General features: G+C 37.2%; 1 protein-coding gene and 1 long non-coding RNA gene across 5 annotated transcripts in view; one reads left to right on the forward strand and one right to left on the reverse strand.

Moving 5' to 3' along the window:
* The window catches only part of HIBCH (3-hydroxyisobutyryl-CoA hydrolase), a 44,188-nt gene that overhangs the window by 23,049 nt on the left and 1,943 nt on the right, over positions 1 to 19,196 (forward strand). For all 3 annotated transcript variants that reach the window (XM_048058497.2, XM_048058498.2, XM_013178646.3), the window contains 6 exons: positions 3,909 to 4,054; positions 5,066 to 5,152; positions 7,097 to 7,155; positions 8,041 to 8,122; positions 12,946 to 13,065; positions 14,259 to 14,292. In XM_048058497.2, the coding sequence (XP_047914454.1) occupies positions 3,909 to 4,054; positions 5,066 to 5,152; positions 7,097 to 7,155; positions 8,041 to 8,122; positions 12,946 to 13,065; positions 14,259 to 14,292 (528 nt within the window). The remainder of the gene's footprint in view (positions 1 to 3,908; positions 4,055 to 5,065; positions 5,153 to 7,096; positions 7,156 to 8,040; positions 8,123 to 12,945; positions 13,066 to 14,258; positions 14,293 to 19,196) is intronic.
* On the reverse strand, positions 16,242 to 18,378 carry LOC136791050 (uncharacterized). Of its 2 annotated transcripts, none has more exons than XR_010832180.1 (3): positions 18,178 to 18,378; positions 17,082 to 17,128; positions 16,242 to 16,853 (listed from the first exon to the last, which is right to left on the reverse strand). It is a non-coding gene; the product is annotated as an uncharacterized lncRNA (long non-coding RNA). The 2 variants fall into 2 exon arrangements; XR_010832179.1 differs by having other exon boundaries at positions 18,125 to 18,378.

Raw genomic sequence — 19,196 nt, forward strand, 5'->3', positions numbered from 1 at the left:
TTCTATATGTCTAATTCCCACCTCCTGCTTAACAACGATGTTTACGAAGATTGCTTCAAACCTATTACCTATCCTGCATTTCTGTCCTCCAGAGTTTTTAAGTTTTTATATCATTCAGAGGTAAAGAACTGAAGGATGACTGCAAATGTCCTTATCTTTATGTCCTCAAATAGAAGAATGCGGCTGGTCTGTAAAATATGGCCCTGTTGAACACATTTGTTCAGAATAGAGAACCTTATCTGGTGCTTAAATAGTTTAAATAGCACCAGATATGGGGCTTTTAAGTTCAGTCTTAGTTTCACTTCAAAGAATTAGTAGTAAGGAGTATTGGCCATTACTTCCTCAATAAAAGAATTTCCAATTATGTAATGATAAAGCTAAGAAATCACAGCAAAAAAATGAGGAATCCGTTTTGAAAAGAGAATAAATATAATAATGTCATCACAGCTAAATATGATACATGCTTTGCTAGTGATTAGATTTTTATAGTGTCCAATTTCTTCCTCTGCTGAAAGAATACGTAGTAAACTTAGATAGTTCAAGTATTAAAGCTATAATAATTTAGTAAACTCCTGAGGCTAATGAACAGTTTGTTCTACAGGGAAACTATTTGAAGCAAAGATTTATTTTTTTAAACTAACAGTAGTTCTTTTGCATATAAAATTATTCTAATAAAGACACCTTGTTTTCTTCTTCAAAGGTAAAGATACAGGTAGTCTTATGCTAACAAAGATTATGTACTTTACATACATTTCCTGTGTTTACAGGGACTTACTAAGCACAAATAGACTGTAAAGACATGTAAAGTAAAAGCTTAGGACTTGCTTAGGAAAGAAAGTAATTAAAACCCTTTTAGGATCTATTAGAAGTCAAACCACTGAAATCTGTTTGGGTTTAAGGGCTTAGCTGTTTTGATCTCTGTGGTGTATGTTTAAAATGTCTAGCTGCCTAGAGATTGTATTAATTGAATTTTTCCTGATATATTTCAGAAGGCATTATGCCTTTTCTGTGAAATGAAAGCAGTGTTCATTCATCTGCTACACTTTCACACCATTGCTTATGCACTTAGCACCATAAACAAAAGGTGACATTTATATGCCATTTTGCAAATAAAAGTTCTAGGCTGTAGGAGTTTCAAACTGATAGAGATAAGATGAAACATGGGAATGCAGTTGAGATGTAGGAGGACGGGGAAATACCTTCCCTGGTGGGAAGAACGAAAGATGAAAGCATATTGTAAGAAATGGGCTTTAAGGTGCTGTTAGAGTAATAGCAGACACTTTCTTGTATATCCGTGTAAGCTTTTAGCTTTCTATAAGTAATTTACTAATGAATCTCCAGCTGCCTCTGCAAGAAAAGGTGGAAATGTTGTTGTGGTACCTTTATCTTTTGCTTGGCAACTGCATAGACAATTTAACAGTTGGGATTACAGTGAAGCATGTTGCATCTATCTCAAGGCTCAGGCTGCAAGTCAGTGTTACAGGCACAGGCTTTTCGCCTGGTCAGCCCAGCAGACATTCATTCTCTTACTTTAGTAGGCATTTGAAAAATAATTAGTTAAAAACATCAAAAGGAAAAAAAGATCAAGTATATGTTGAGAAACTCAATAGTAAGCAGAAAGATCTGAGAAGCAGTATTGAGAGCATTAAGAGAAATACTTAGAACAGGCACAAGAGGAGTAAAAATTTAAGAGGAAAGGAAGACAGGAACCTTGCATAGGACTCAGTAGAAGCTATAGTGGTCTATACTCTTAAGCAACTGAGTAAGTTAAAGTGGATTAGCTAGACCTTCACTAACCCTGCTTGTAAATTCTGTACTAATTAAAGAGATCTTCATTCAGTTTAGTTTTATTGACTTCTGAAGCAACTTAAATTCATTCTAGTTTATTTAGAATTAATTTTCCTGTGTATGGCCATGTGAAATAGCCCTATAAATCCCAGCATGAAGATTGCTTTTCCTCTGGAATCTGAGGGAAACTAATGTGACCACAGGAAGAATAATACTTCAGCATCAGTATTTTAATTACAGCAAAGAGGAGAAGGTTGTTGCAGTCCTGATGGATAGGAAGAATAATATAATTGCCTTTTTGCTTTGGAGGGGATTTGTAAGAGAACTTTCATTTTGAAATGAAGGAATTCTTTTGCAGTAGTAGGAAATCCAAGAAGAGACAGATGAATAGAAATATAAAACTAAATGGCAGTCTTGGCATCAACGTTATAGATATGATGGCTCAAACTGAGAAGGTAAAATGTGGAGTAGACTATTCATAAAGTGACTGCAAATGAAAAAGAAAGTAAGTGATGAGATGGGGATAATACAGCTTAGGGCTTTTGAAGGGTGCCACCAAGACATTGAACGTTTTAGGAGAAGAGCTGTATGTCTCAGTAGCCTGTAGAATGGGGAGTAAATCAGTTAACGGCAACACCCATATCAGCAGGATTAACTGATAGGAAGTGGCTCCTGAAAACAACTTGTGATGTATTTGAGGCTGCAGGACTTAGGGAGGACCAAAAGGGAGCCAGAGGAGAGGTTGAAAGATGAGTGAGAACATAAAGCAGTGATGAACGTTTAGAGATTACTGAGAGAAGACAATGAAGTGATGATTTAAAGAAGCCTTCCCTTGATTCCTTCCAAGGGAGAGGAATATTCAGGACCCACTAACTGCCCACATCACAAAATATTTGCAATAAGTCCTTATATAATACATACGAGTGACCTTTCTTGAATGAAAGCAAATACGTGTGAGTGAAAAATTGCCATTTTCTATCAGAACACCATTTAAACTCCTGTACATCCTAATCTTGCCCATTAGTCTTTGCTTTGGCAAATGTTTTCTGAGTTTCTTATTTGTAATATGCTTTCTGCTTCATTTATCTTTTTTTTTTATTTATCCACTCAACCCCACCCTACAATTAATTTATTCAGAAGACTTGCAGTCTCACGAATCCCCCACTGGTGATTACTTCCAAGTAGTAACTGTACACTCAGTTTCTTTCCATTTGATTTCTGAGACTGAGACAGCTAAGCTTAAGTTTTCTTAAGTTTAAGTATACTAGAAGTTACAACAGGTGTTTGAATTTATTTTGTGGGTGATTAATGTATGTAACAGAAAAAGGTAGATATTGACAAAGTGACAATTTAAAATATTTAAGCTTTCCTGTGGGAAAAAAACTTTTTCCATACACTTTGATAAAAGCTATATATTTTTCAATTATATCTTTTATTAAAAGTTTTATATTTTATTCACATTTTTTTTTTTAATTACCGTACTCTGTGGAGTAAAAAAAAGTAAGACAGTCACTACACTGGAAAGTTTTATAACCTTTTAAATTGCTAAATTGCAGGTTAGTCATAGTCCTGTCAAAGGACCAGGCATTAGGACAGCATATAGTGCCTCTGCTTTCAGGAAGCGCTGGAAATATTGTTGATCCATTAATGAACTGTTAGCCCCAAAATTTGGTCTGGCTTTCTATACAAGAGGTACTTCATCAGTTTAAGATTTTTATCATAATAGAAGATTCCACAGAAAAAGCAGTTTCCAGTCTGAGTTTGCACAAATGATTCTATAATTCCTTGTCAGTTGTTTGCTGAGAGAGCACTCGATTCTTCAGGCATCTAAGAATTTCTCAATTTGTAGGCAAATCGGATGAAGACTGTAGTCTGGTATATGTTTGTAAATTACGTGCCAGTGGAAAGAATACAATTTGGAAGGTGCTCAAGAGTTTGCTTTTAGCAAGCATTTAGATGACAGAGGAATGTCAAACCAAGTCAAAGAGAAACTGGGGCAAGAAAGCCACGCCCAAGTCAGGGAGATGGAAGTGAGACAAGCAGAAATAACAGAGTTACATGCTTGGCTGGGACAAGTTCTTCTCCCCTCACTTTCTTTTGCTTTGTTTTGTTTATTACAGGCCTTTTTCCTGATGTCGGTGGAGGATATTTCTTGCCAAGACTTTCAGGAAAGATTGGCTATTACCTCGCACTAACAGGATTTAGGCTGAAAGGAAGAGATGTGCTAAAAGCGGGCATCGCTACACATTTTGTAGAATCTGAAAAGGTAAACTGCTAACCAGAGCTAGCACGGGCTCATCCTGGCACTGCAATGACAAGTTTGAGTGGTTGAGCCCACCAGCATACATTTAGCAACTTGAGTGTACGCAGAGGTCCAGTTGTCTTAGCTGGCCCTGCCCTGTGAACGGGAGCTCAAGCTGTCCTTATAACACTTGCCAGCTAGTGACAGCTTTGCTTGGGAGAGGGAGCAAATGTTGCTGTCGTCACGGTGCTGCTGTTTAAGGGCATGATTTGCTGAGCATAATAGAAGTTGCTTGAAAAATGGTATGCTCTGTCTTCATCCTCTCTTACTGCCTTCACCACTTCTGTAGTTTGCTTTCTGGGTACAATTTAGAGAACAGTGTCTGAAATGAGTGGTTATTTATACAACCACGAGTCTCTAATTTAGGTAACAGCCAACTAATGTGTTCTTTAGCAGTCTCCTTAATAGATATCCTATTTGTTTCTTACAGCAGCTGTGAGAAAATGTAAGAATTAGCATATTCAATAAAATCAGAGTCATAACGTTCCTGTACTTTAAGAGAATATAAGTGAAGGAGAAACAGCAACTGGCTCTTTCGCTATGAAAAGATTCATGACTGTCATTGTGACTGCACCGTTGGAACGGGTTGGATATGCAGGCTAGCAGATACTATTTTGAGCAGAGCATGGTTGCCAGGCTCCTGCTCTTTCCCCTCAGAAAGTCTGGCTTTACCTGCTTCAGCTGCAGCAATGCACTAGGGGTCTGCTCAGGAAGCAGTTTTTTGCTGATCACTGCAGACACACTTAAATCCAGATGGTTCAACACTTCTGAAAAGTGAACTCCAGCTCCTTGTATTGCTTACTTGGTACTTCTTCAACACCTGGTCAAAACGTTGTTTGTTTCTTTTTTAGCTCTATGTGTATGGTTAATGCATGTATACATAAATGCATTTATACTATAAAGTACTATTAGCAGTAATGATTCAATAAGTACATTTTCCTTTACTTACTTTTAATTAAATCTTATTTTCAATAGCTACCTGACTTAGAGAAAGACCTGATAGCATTGAAATCTGCTTCAAAAGAAAATATTGCAGAATTACTGAACTCTTACCACGTGAAGGTAATGTGAGTAACTACAGAAATCAAGCAGAAATGTTAGTTAAGTGTATGTAAATACAAATTATTTTTTCATGTTGCTGATTGTTTGTTTTATGGTTATAAAATAATGGGTTTTCACACTCCTTGCACTCTATAAAATATTACTTCATAGCGCTAATGCCTACAGTCAAAGTTGAAATTTAAAAGTCTTTCTTTACTTTTAATTCCTGTTGTGGTCAGCAACTTCTTTCCTTCTGTTTTTTCTATACAGGTTCCCAGCTGGTAGCATGATGATGCAGAAAATACACTGCTGTTTAATTTTTCCTGTTACTCTCTGATTTCTAGCATGCTTTACAGAAGGCAAAATATATAGCCATTAGCAGAATGAGAGTGGTACGTGATGGCAACTGCAGTCTAGGGAGTTATCCTGAAATCCAGGGTTTCGGACAAACACAAATGAAAGGGAAAGAACCATAATTGTGCTCCAGAGGCTGCAAAAGTTACAGTGCCAGTTATTCGATACTAGGCTGCTCACTTTGAAGTGGATGTTATCTTTCAATCCCCTTTTTCTTTATTGACCTGAAGAATTATGCTAACTTTATGCATTTGATGTGAACTTTAGCATTATTGTGATGCATACCATCTGCAGGCAAGGTTCAAAGTCTGAATTTAAGGGCTTACGTTGTTCCATTAATTTCTCAAATATTTTGCAAATTTGTAACCTTGAGATAATTAGAAGACTTTAAAAAAGCACAGCACTTATCTATAGGGTCCATATTAGCAGAGTGCAGATAGGTTCTAATGAAGGCATATGAGGTCTTCAAAGCAATACTTTCCTGGGGAAAAAGATGCTGTTCTCCCAGTGGACAAACCCGTAGATTTTGGAGGTGAATTTAACTGTACTGATAACATGTGTTTAGCATTTGTGTTAGCCCCACATAACAATGGGCATGAAAATAAAAGGTTTTGGCTTTACAGTGGATTTTTTAGCAGCTATTTCAGCTGTATTGATGTGTGTTGTAATTTTATTTCAAAAGAAAGGGAACTTCTGGAGCCACACTGGGGTTCACTGAAATCAGTAACCCTGAGCATTATTGCCCATTTGTTTGGATTTAAAATGAGCAGTGCTACTCTTGCTATTTCTGCTCTAGAATTACTAAGTTCATAAATAAAGATTAACTAAAAAATACATTGGATAAGTTAATGGCAAATAGTGGCACTAAATACTTCGACAAATAGAAAGCTATGAAATAGAATTAATTATATGTTGCAGTATGCTGCTTTACAAGATGACATTTAATGGAAAAGGAGGCTGCATATTTTTAGTGATCAGAGCTGAATTGACAGGGAGCCTCTTTCTCAGCTTCAGCTGCTGCTGTTGAAACATATGCCTATGTCCCAAGCCCCTTAGTGCCAGAAGATCTAAAACATTTGACAACCTTTCCACATAAATTCGTCAGGTCTTTCCAACCTTTTAATTGTCTAAAATTGTGTAAAATCACTGAAAGAAGAAAGGTACACCATTACCATACACCTTTTTTTTTCTTTTTTTACACATGCATATGTATCTGTATACATTTAAGGAAACCAAACACCTCATTTTCCTGTCTGCTACATTCTCAGGTTTTTGAGGATATTTATCTACACTGGCTTTCTTAGTATATTTGATAGAAATGTATTGATAGAATAATTGTGATTACTTGCATACAATATAACCACTCTGTCAAATGCGCATATGTTCTAGCTCAGAGCAAACACTGCATGAGATGACACCTTTAACATTCACAAGATGAAGCGAGAGGTTCATTATGCATATTGTAAAACTAATTCATTAAAAACATCTTATGAACATTAAATGTTCATTTATGATATTTCTGTAACAAGTCACTGAAATTTTTCAGTACTGGTAGGCTTTTTCAGACAGTCTAAAATAACCAAGTAAAATATGCATTTGCTTTTTAAATAGAGCAAAATTGATCAAGAAAAGGAGTTTGTACTTGATGAACATATGGAGAAGATTAACAGGTATTCATGAATCTTTCTTTTTTTTTTTATTCCTTTGGACAGAAAACTTCAAGTTAAATCCAGTAGCAGTATCAATGTTCCAAAGATAAGGTGATGGAGAAGTTAGTCATTTAAACATTTGTTTTTGGGGTGCCTTGTGAAGCTCATTAAATATTTCAGTCTTCAGTATATTAAATACTTTTGAGCATAGTTGCCTGATTTGTATACCATTCTTTTAAACAACTGCCCTATGGCACACGAAAATAAATATTTTTTATAGAAAATTGGATACGGTGAGTAATTTTTCATCTGGAAAGGACACGTTACACAGCACATTCATGTTCATTGGAACAAGGTCATTCCTATGGTTGTTTGGGACTTCTTTGTATCAGAAAAGAAAGCAGAAATAAGGGAGAGCAATAAGAAGCTAGAAATCTTGAGGAAGGACAACAGCAACTAAATGTGGAGATCATGGAATCATAGAAGGGCTTGGGTTGGAAGGGACCTTAAAGGTTATCTAGTTCCAGCACCCTGCCATGGGCAGGGATGCTGAAAGGTGTTGAAGATGAATGGTGTTGGCACCAAACCAGTAGAGCGGAGCTGATAGTTGAAAATGTGATGCATCATAAAAATATAAAAAAAAAAGGACTGATGGTAGTAATTAAGGTTTTTAGATAAATATCAGAACTAACGTGAGGTGTATTAAAACACTAGAGGTCTGTAAAGGAAGAGGGGATGCTGTCAACTGAGTTACTTAAAATTGAATGACAGGGAACACATTGCTAAGAAAAGCCAAATCACCTGGTTAAGCTCTGTTTCTAATTTTGCAGTTACTAGCATTTCATAGGGAAGAGGAAGGCTGAAGCAGCAAGGCAGTTAATGTGTGTTTTTTTTTTTTTCTTTTAGTCTTTTTTCAGCAAATAGCATGGAAGAAATTGTTAAAAATTTAAAGGAAGATGGTTCTGCTTTTGCCATTAAGCAGCTAGAGGTAATGCCTTTGTGTTATTTTTGTTAGAGATTAAGCCTGATTCTGTACTTTCTCATCTTGGGACAGTCTATAATCACCTTATTAATGTAAATAAAACTGCATAACACCAGTAGATGCAATCCTCAAGTTCTCACATGCAGTCATATGGGATTGCAAGCATTTCTACTCTGAGAAGAATATTCCTCTGTGAAACCACAAAACAAATGTCATTATATGTTGTCTAGTGCAATCTAGTAAAAAACAGATGCCCTTTCCCTTCCCCCCCCCCCCCCCCCCCCCCCCAGTCAGGGGTTGATGGTGACAAAGGTTCCTTTTATAGCTTCTCATTTTATTGGCAGAGGTTGGAATAAAACAGTGACAGAACAATGTTGTTTGTTTTCTTTCATTTCAGTTATCTCATTTGGGTAAATAGCAAGCAATTTATCAAAGTATTTTTTATCTTCTTTAATGCATCTGAGTGTTGGTTGTAGTCCCTACTCTAAAAGTGTACAGTAATGCTACAAGCTTCCTGCATACTCCAGCCACAAAAGCAAGAAGCATCTCATTTATATGAAGTCTTTATATTTTCCCTTTCTCCTTTGAAGTACCTGTATTCAGGTGCATTGTAGAAGTTTGTCTTTTTAATTACTATTCAAATAGTACTTACAATTCGATGGTACACAATCATTTCTCCAGCAAAAGCTTTGCTTAAACTTTGGTTACATCTTACAGAATCCTGCTCTTGTAGTAAAACAAAACAGAACTATCATCTACAGTCTTCCATTGAGCTTAAGGCATATAACTGTGACGTAGTATCACTGACGTTAGGTGTCCTGTCCCTGCTACTTCCAGGACGGAACAGTAAGTTTCATAATATTATTGAATAATTTCTCAGGGTAACACATACAATTTTATTTATACTTTTTAATTAAAGACCTATCATCTTGTCTCTGGAACTCTCAAACAGTTCTGAGAAGGAAAATTTTCAAATCATCTTCATGCCAACTAGTACGCCTAGTACTTTGCAATATGTACTACAAAAGCAAAATTGAAAGAAAGAGGAGGCTAATATTTTTCCACTCGTATTCAAGTTCCATTAATTAAAGCAGTCAAACAAGCTAGTCTCAGGATAATCATTTTACGTGTTTGGAAAACTGAACTCTACCACAGACTAACATCATGGTTTTTCTCCCCAAGTTATATATAGGCTGTATGATTCAGATCTTTACTTTTTCCCCTGTGTTACAGATAGCAGGGAAAAGTAGTTATATTAAGGTCTGTGAGACAGTTTGATAGCATGCTAATACCAGTTACTTTTGAGGGCTCTTTATAGTATTGAATTACAACCTAGTATTTTATTTCCAGACATTACGAAGTTTAGCATAATTTTACAGGGATACCGTTTTGAGTAGTTTTGATGGAGGTTGAAAACAATCAAGGATAATTTACATATAGCTTGTCCTAACATAATGTCATACAATCTTAAAACTTCAAAATATCATCAGACCTGGTGGAGATGTGCTAAATAGCATACAGGCTCTAAAGGTTGGTTCGTCTATTTGAAATACAGTTTTACTACAACAGATGCAAGGATTCTGGAAATACTTTGTTACTGAAATTTGTTAACTGGACTCTTTGTTTTACCAAATTTGCTCCAAGTACCCAAACCTGCAACACTTGCTTGCTCCATCTTCAGCCTCATAACTCACATCTTCCCTATTAAAAAAATAAATGTTGTTCCTTGTGATTCCCAGAGTACATTTCTGTCATAGTTTTAATTTAGTACTTAAATTTATCATCTACTTAAAAATTACAATTGTATATTTTTTTAAATTCCTCAACCAAAACATGGATCTTTTGTTGCTTCGATTCTTATTTTGTGTATTTAATAGGACTTCATAGCAGACTTTCTTTCCTATGATTGGTAAATGAGTGTTATTCCTGAACAATTGTGTATTTTTTGTTCTGTACAAGAAATCAGACTGTGTTAATAAACTGCTTCTGTCTTTGCAGAAATTTGTTAGAAATTATTTTCTAGCAAGTACAAGGCTTATTAGTGTGAACGTGTACGTTAATCTCAGACAAGTTTCTAACAGCACATATTCTGTACTAAGCAAGAAATGCTTGTAGGACTAAATCCTTAATTTATTCTTTTCATTTTGTGAATATTTCACAGAAGGAAAATGGATTTATGTTAAAAAAAAAAAAAGAATTTCAAGTGTAAATCTAGTTTCACCACTAAATGTTTGCCAATTAAACTGGAGGTTTTGTTTTACTAGGGAAGCAGAATAGTAATTAACTTTAATTGTAGCTGGAGGACGAATGGAAGCTTGCACCCTGGTGGCTGAACATTTTATAGCACCTACAAAGCAGTGGCTGGCTACATTGCTCAGCAGGGATCACCTGGCAGAACCACAGCAGTCTGAGGTTATCAGATGTTATCCCTGATAGCAGTTTGATGACCTGTGTGAAGCAAGTCGTTTTCCTTATCAGTAGTATCACAGTACCTATAGGATAGGATGATAGTTTCCTGTCGCTTTGTGAAACCAAGGTTTCACTTTAGTGTCCAGGCACAGGAACAACAGCACATTCAAACATTAAGTAATTAGAGACTATAAACGATTTAGTTGCAGGAATGTTTATTCTTTTTTTTTTTCCTTGCTGTATATTTGTTATGACACATATCCCTAAGCTTATTGAACGGGCCCTAACTGAAAGGTTAATGCAACGTAGTACAACATCTCCTAGTTTGGAGGTACACATCAGCACCTCCCCACCTTGGGTGTAGAGATACCTTTTAGCATTAATAAAATGGCACTGTTAGTCCTGCTATATCCAAGTATACTGTGAACCATGCTGTCCTAGGTGTCCTGTTCTCTCCAGTCTACACTACTTCTGCGTTTTTACTTTCTAGATATGCCTGCTTGGCAGGCTTTCACCTATTTGATACTAAAATGGACTGCATGAATAAGGAGAATGTAAATTTGTTAAGCCATTTTCAAACTGAATTTTAACGATTCACATCAAATTTTGAGCCCAGCTAATCCTTTGCATTTTAGTACTCCTCTTCCCACTTAGCCTATCCTATCTCCTTTTCAGGCTTGCTCCCAAGTACCAATTCCCTCCTCCTCTTTGTACAGAGGATTTATTTATAGATGCACTGGTGACTCATTTTTCTGCATCACACCTACCCATTTTCTTCCCTTGTTCCTCTTCCTTCAGCTTGATTTATAACAGTGCCTCCTTCAGCCTCATTGATATGCCAAGATAAGGCAGCTGCTGGGTGCACAAGATGAGTTAAGTGCTGTTTTCAGATCTTCCCCTTTTCAGAGCTTTCTTTGCCCAGAAAGCATTACCATTTCACCTGGGGAACCATTGAGTTGCACTGTGCACACCATTTAGCCTGGTCTGAGCAAAGATTTTCCAATCCAGACAACAGAACGTGAAGCAAAGCAAAGGAGAAATGGTCCACTTCAAGGTTAAAAAAACCTAGTAAGGGAAGAATTGTTCCCAGTAAGGGAGGCATTGGTTCTTTCTAAGCTAAAGTCTTTCTCAAGTGAAATGGTCAGCGTGCATCAAGTGGAATGACAGAACCAATGCTTAAGTCACGACTGCACAGCCTCCTGCTTGTATAGCAATTGTATGTTTTCCAGCTTAACTGGGCAAAATGGGTCACTGCTGTATCAGCTGGTGTCTGGAGAGGGATGAAGAGTAATTGGGAGCCAGAAAAAATGTTAATGTTGATGACTGGAAACCTGCCATTTCGGTCTTTGGGTAAGGAGTCTAATATCTGCACTGAAAATCATATAAAGAGGCAAATCTTACCATCTGCCACTTCTCAGTAGAGTGGTAAAAATGTCCTAATTAACAGGAAATGCCTATTGTACTGTGAATAATAAAGAGCTTTTAGTTGGGTTTACAGGGAAAGGAGCCTTGTTGAGAGCAATAAAACAAAGATCAGCAGCTATGAGATTTAACTTCTTTCCTCCACAAACCTGAAAGGTTTAAAGCTCAGTTCTGTTTTCTTAACTAGGTTTTTGTCCTTCTCCCCACCTCCCCCTACTGTTTACTGGCATGCTGTTAATTGAAGGATAGTCATGAGAGCCAGATTTACAGCATTTGTTTGTATGCCTTAAACAGACCCTGTCTGTGGCACAATATTTATAGCCTGTAGCTCTATCAGAAGAGGGAAGGCAAGACCTCCAGGCTTCCTGTCATAAAGCTATGTAGGTCTGAATTACTGCGGTATCTGTTGATCCCAGACAAGATCCCAGATATCTTTTAAATCCCTAAGATGTTCTTCTTGTTACATTGTCTGGTCTTTGCAGATGATTGTAAAGCAAATACTTCAAGTTTGCGGCTAACCTTGATGGTATTACCTTGCTATTCTATTCTATCAAATAAAATTCAATTGCTACAATACCAGTAATATCGCAGAGCAATTCAGACTGTGTGTGTGTATATATATATATTATATTCCAAAATAGAATATAATTGCTTGTAACACTCGCCTCCACTTCTCAAAAGAATCTTTTAGGAACTGGCTTTCGAGCTGCATTAGATTCTCTGGCTAGCAGTAATTTGATCAGAAATTATGTGACTGTAAGAGTTGTAGGCTTTCCACAAGTGATGGCCTGCTTCCCAGGGATCTTGTTGGTAAGAGTGTATGCAGGTGAATTTATTCGGTATGACAACACGGTGGGAGGGAGCAGGAGGACTAGGCATCACAGGGATGAGCTCAGGGAGAAGAGTGCCATCGCTTACTAACTTGGAAATGCAAAACAAGGATTTACGAATATGTCTAAATTGAAGAGAACAAGAATAATTGTTAATGTCTTTTCCAGACCATTAATAAGATGTCACCTACATCCTTAAAGATGACTCTCAGACAGCTCAGAGAAGGAGCTTCCATGAGCTTACAAGATGTGCTCACGATGGAATACAGGCTGAGCCAAGCGTGCATGGTAAGAGTACCCTGTGTCTCTTTCCAGCCAGGGTAGGGGCAAGTCTGTCAGAGACTGTTTTACATAGATTATGTCAAGGGCTCACAGTTCATAGGTTTTTATGTTCAGTATCTTCTTTGTGCATTTGTCAGGCTGTCGCTTTCTTTTTTTCCAGTTCCATGTCTTCTTATGCAACTCAATGTAGACAATATTAATAATCGTCAGATGGGAATGTTACAAGGCTGTTGCCAAGAGAACCATGATAATGTTACAGCACAGAAAGTTTTGTATTTGGATCATAAATTTTAAGAATCTGGAGTTCTTGTAAAAGTCTTCTATATAAGTTGTTTAGTTCTCAGTTTCTGTCATTAAGATAGGACCACTTGTGTATCACTGCCTTTAGGATAGCGATAAATTTGTTGAAGAAAGCAAGAGACTTTAGTACTGTCTGTAGTAAGGGCTGAGTACTTGGACAACACGTGATGTAAGTCATCCTTTCAGCAAAACAGAGTTGCTAACTGGATTATCTGAACAAATCTCAGCTTCCCAATGAAATCCTTATTAGTTTTGTCACATTTTAAAATAAGATTTTGATAGATCCGATTAAATAAACCATTATAATTAAAGTAAATGCTTTAAATAAAAATGCATGTGAGAATGTGGTGTATCTAATTCTGATACGTTGTAGTGCCTGATAGCATCTTTACCATATCTTTCCTGAAAGCAGTATTGCTACTCTATTACTAGTAAAGCACCTTTAAGGATTTAAATGTTAAGTTTAGCCTTTATCAAAAATAACTGGATGTTTCCAGGATTCTTTTTAACAGCAAAGTGTTCCAAGTATGCAGAATACATACAAGACTCACAAAGTTGGGCCTCTCTCTGAAGAATTTCCCATCCTGTTCTATACACCTTACCCCTCATCATAGAAAACTCCTTAGGAAAATCCATGAGATGTAACACAGAGAGGGCTTGCACTGCATGAAAGTTGGCTGATTAACTGCAGAGTGAGAGGCTGATTTTATGAGTTGTGGCTGCATTTAAGCAAGAACATATGTAACTCTTTAATAAAGAAAGAGAAAGTACGACTAGGTGAGAACAGTGCAAGTGGGATTTAACAGGATCCTGAGTACTTGCCTTTCTGGCAGAAGTGGCATAGGGAAGATGGGATACATAGAATTTATCTTGTTATAGCTTATTTCTTTGTCTTTCAGAGAGGCCATGACTTCTATGAAGGGGTTCGAGCAGGTAAGTGCACACACCAGAAAGGTTACTCAATAACGTGCAACCTCACTGTTGTGTTGCTTCTCTGGAGATAAAACTGTAAACAGCAACAGCCCAGAGAACACTTCTCAGTTTGCTGTAGTTTTGGCTTTCATCTGCCAAAAGGCATCATTTGCTTCAGACTGTAACAGCCACATTGTTTCCTTCGTGTAGTGTCATTGTCACAGAGATTTTTATCTACCTGGTAACACAGCACTGAAAAGGTTTCAGTGGTTCACTGGAAAGTTCAAAGTACATTTAATGCTTCCAGTACTGAGTAGCTATGCTGATCGTTTGTGTGCCAAGATTTAGCACTGCCTCACAGCTGGCTCAGCCAGCTATAAGATGGTTTAAAATAACCAAGACTCCAAGTCAAGAACAAGTATTTACATAGAAAACAGTTAGAACAGAGACTACTTTTGCCTGTGCCAGAAATCCCTCCCTATGAAGATGTCTCACTATAATAAAACTATGTATGTAAACTTACTGTTAAGTAATATGGCATTTTATGGCATTGGTAGCAGATACGTGGAGGTAAAAGTAGAGCAGCAGTTCAGCAAGTTTATCTAGGGGACAGACGTAGATTCTGTCCTTGATTCTGCTGCTGATTCACAATGCAGTTTGTCAAATCCAATGGCACATCTGTTAGAAACTGCACTAACTATTTATATACTATTCAGCACAAGATGAAACAAAACAGAGACATTTTCTTTTCCAAGGAGATTACAGTATGAGACACTTGGATGAGTAAGTGTTTGGGGATGGGAGGAAGGGGAACTTGTCTTTTAATTCACACACAATTACATACTCAAGTATGTATTATCACCTCCTCCTCCTCACTCTTTATATCTGTCTTTATAAAGTAGCTTAAAATCCACTCGAATAGTGGATGTTAGTTTTTGAGTATTTACTGTTAGTAATACTGTATTAAAGATGGCCTAGAGATGAGAGATTCAAAGTCTGTTTATACCTCATGGAAAAAACTTCTTACTTTTATTAGACTTTAGCACTTATTAGCAGACACTCCTTCAAGGAGTTTACCACACACATTGAGAAGTACATGGTTTTCATTGTGTTGGTAATGGGGACAAAGTTATCGTGAAGAGAAAATATATCCTAAGAATATTCTAAATCACCAGATAAACTTTCCACAACTGCTGAAATAAGTTATTTGGGAAGTGACAAACTTCAAAGGCTGGGAGTCAGATGAACATCAAACCAGCTCCTCATTTGTAATGCACGGTGTCACTGAACCATCTGGGGACGAGGCAGAGGACAAAAGCAAATTACTTTTCACAGTGTGGCCAGTAAATCACACAAACTGCTTGTAAAGAAAGCAGCTGCAAGAACAGCAGTTGGGTATCTTATAAGTAGGATGACATAGCAAAGGCTATGTCAAGAAAGGGGAAGGAAAACAAAGATCCATCTGCACTGAGGAGATTGCTTAGAACAAGCGCTTGAAGCCCTTCTGCTCTGTGCATATTGCATATATCTTGTTCTCAGATTTGTCTTCTTAAAATGTTGCCTTTTTTTTTTATTATATGTTGCTCTTATTTAAGAGGGGTCAGAATCTGACTCGATCATTTTTACAGTTGGGTCTAACTCATAAAAACGATCCCACAAGGTGCCAAGCATCCTGTCTTTGCTAGGAAGTAAAATTACTAAGCATTTCACAGGATCAACCATACTGACTAAAAATGAAAACAATAGAATTGTTAATATTATTAGCTTTTTTTTTTTTAATTCCAAGCATTTAAGAGCCAGCTGTTGACCCTGTCTACCACAAGAGGATCTACCACAAAGTAAAGTTAAAATACAATTATCAGATGTTAATTTTTGAAGATCGTCTTTCAGCAGCAATGGCCACAGGTCAGGTTTTAATAACAGCTTTTATCTACTTCAAACCATAATTTTAAACAAAATACTTTCCTAGCATATGTATTAAAAGCTAACACTAAGGTTTTTAAACCTACTGTGATCTGAGGTCAAAATTTTGTTTCTCATTTAGCCGTTTTCTTTCAGCCAGACTGAAAACCTGCTGCAAGCAGTCTTCCCCATTTATGATTCTTGTGGTTGGAGCTAGTAAAGGAGAGCCCAAACCCCATAACCATTAAATACTCAGATCGTACTTGATCCACAGGGCATTGGATCTTCCCATATAATGGTAATTGTGGTCTCTGAACACTTAAGTATCCATTTCCCCTTGATTTATAGGATGTTCCCTCATTTAAGAAACATGCAGCTGTAGGTAACTGCCAAGAACTTTGAACTCGTACTGCAAAAGCAGGGTGGTCATTTTTAGAGTCAGGGCTCGAACATATCCAGGTAGACTACCGCCTCAGCAGTCAGAAAGGACAAAAATCTCTTAAGCTATACTCCTATTTGTGCAGGAATACGCACTTGAAATGGAATTGTAAGGGCTTTCTACAGGCTGCTGATCTTGCGGAGATATATTTCTGCATGGCGCAATGGTGCATTGCTTCTGCCCTCTCTCCTGCCGTGCTAGCAGCTGGCAGATGCGAGCCTCATCCTGGACACAAAGCCCCCTGCAGTCAGTAGGTAGACAGATTTCATTGCAACCAACAGCATTTCAGGTGCTTAGAAACATCAGTGTTTTGATTATGTCAAATGAATATAAGCAATACAACACAAATTAAAGTCTAGTAAAGACACTTCTACCAATTTTTTTTTTATAAAGAACACTACAAGAACAAACCCATAACACAATGTCTATGTTCAGTTACTTTTATCTTAATGAACTTTCTTCAACCCACCTTAGAAGCATCCAGAATTCCTGTTCCATTCGTGTATTGAGATCAAGCTGGAGAAACACAAAATATATACAAATTTTTGCAGTAAGGGAAAGTTTTAGCAATACTGTTAGGAAATAAATACCTGAATTTTGTTAAGAGTAAACATTTCATGGGAGATACCATTATGATCATCCAGTGTGACCACCAGAGTCAGACTGGCTGATCCAAACAGACAGTTCAACTTGATTGCACAGTGCTGCCACATAATCAAGAATTATCAGCAACCACTACGGCATTTCAGACTTGAAGCTGTAGTAGTATGCACATGGACTCCCCTCCCACCACTAGTTTAAAGCATCTCCAGTCAGTGCTGTCTTTTGTAGGTAACAGTTGAGGTGATTCTGTGAGCATCAACTAAAGTTGAAGAAAATAATTAGATAAATACTATTCTAATGGAATAGATGTAGTTGATTGGGATGATTATATATTTTGACCCTAACCAGTCAGTAGCTTCATATCACCATATACAAAAAAGTGTAAAAGAGCTTACCCAGTCAAATTACTCAGTTATAAAGTCACTTTTTAACATAACATTGCTTTTAAGGAATTACCCACCTAGATTCTAATATATCTATATGGTGCATTTCTATTCAAAGTTGGTGTTTATTTGTACCTAAGGAGGCCTTAGTCCTATACTTGAGGATAAATGGATTCAGGGCTCCAATTCACAAATACTCCTTTCTCTTAGTAGTTACAAGGCTAAAAAAAAAAAAATGATGTTTGTATATCTCCAGCTACAGAAATACTAGTTAGTGCAATTGTCATTTCATTGGTACTTGTTTTCTAGGCATCCACCAAGTGTTGTTTGATAGAAAAAAACAACATTTTACTTAAGACGTTTTAAAGTCATAAGCTGCCATAATATGTCTTTTGATAAGACAATCTTTAGGTGGACATTCCTTCTACTGAACTTCAAATCTAACTCCTCTGCACATTTCTTATTCTCAGTGTTTCTAGTTCAGTTACCAAGAACAAAGCCTACTTAGAAAGACACAACAACATACCAAAAACCAGGCATTATTCTTCCAAATAGCTAGTCTCTGTGAAACTCATCTACCTGCAAGCTTCTAGAACCATCCTATCCTGACTTCTTCATCAGCAGAGAAACCCACAAGCTGCTTCCTGCCCATCATCCCTTATATGCTGTGGGCTGTGTTGGTCAGGAGGTCTCCTAGGACACAGGTGCATCTCTGTAGCAGAAGCTGAGGGGAACGTGGGTTGAGAAGGGGATTTGGGTGGTTCTTGTATCCTAGAGAGCTACAGGTACTATAGCTGTTCTTTTTGAAATTATAAAAATATTTCTAAATGAGCTCAGTTTTTGAATAGTACCATTGTGGGTTGTCTTGAAGCCAGAAAGAAGCTCTGAAGGACCTGCTCAAATTCCATTCATATCATTCTTTTTTACGCACAAATAAACTTTTGTGTCTTACTATTGTAGTGCAGCTGTTCATCTTGCTGCCTTCAACGTTCCTGTGATACCAGGAATGTTTTCTGAGAATTGATATTGTCTCAGTAACCTTTTACGTTAAAGCCATTCACTGGTGATTTTTATTTTCAGTTGTGCATTTCCCAGGACACAGTGTAAAGTATGTATAGTAAGATTATACAAATCTTCACAATTAAATCCACAGGTCTACAGCAGCTGTCAGTATTTACAAGTAAATACTCCCGATTGTCCCAAAGATACTCTGCTGAGCTGCTTCCTCATTAATTATTTCAATGATTAGTTTTCAATGATTGTGATGTGTTTAAATTAGCCCCAGGAATTTAAAACCCGCTTTAAGTCATTTGCTGTTCTCTACAGAGTCAGATTTTGCACAGAGCTGTAATAAATAGCCCTTGTCCAAAAGGAGCATCATGCATGCTGTTGCCAGTTCCACATGAAAGAACAGAAGACAGCCAAGGGTAGCAGGTCTGACAGAAAGCGCTAATTTCAGGGCTGATCATTAAAAGCTTGGGTACTGAACAAACCTTTTGAAGGTTTGGAAAGGACCAGAAACTTTATCAGTGTTGGCTTCTTCCGGAGCGATCCAGCATTCTTCCTATCATCCGCCAGCCCCCAGATATGTCTCTGCA

This window comes from Anser cygnoides, chromosome 6, assembly GCF_040182565.1.
Source record: "Anser cygnoides isolate HZ-2024a breed goose chromosome 6, Taihu_goose_T2T_genome, whole genome shotgun sequence".
NCBI lineage: Eukaryota > Metazoa > Chordata > Aves > Anseriformes > Anatidae > Anser > Anser cygnoides.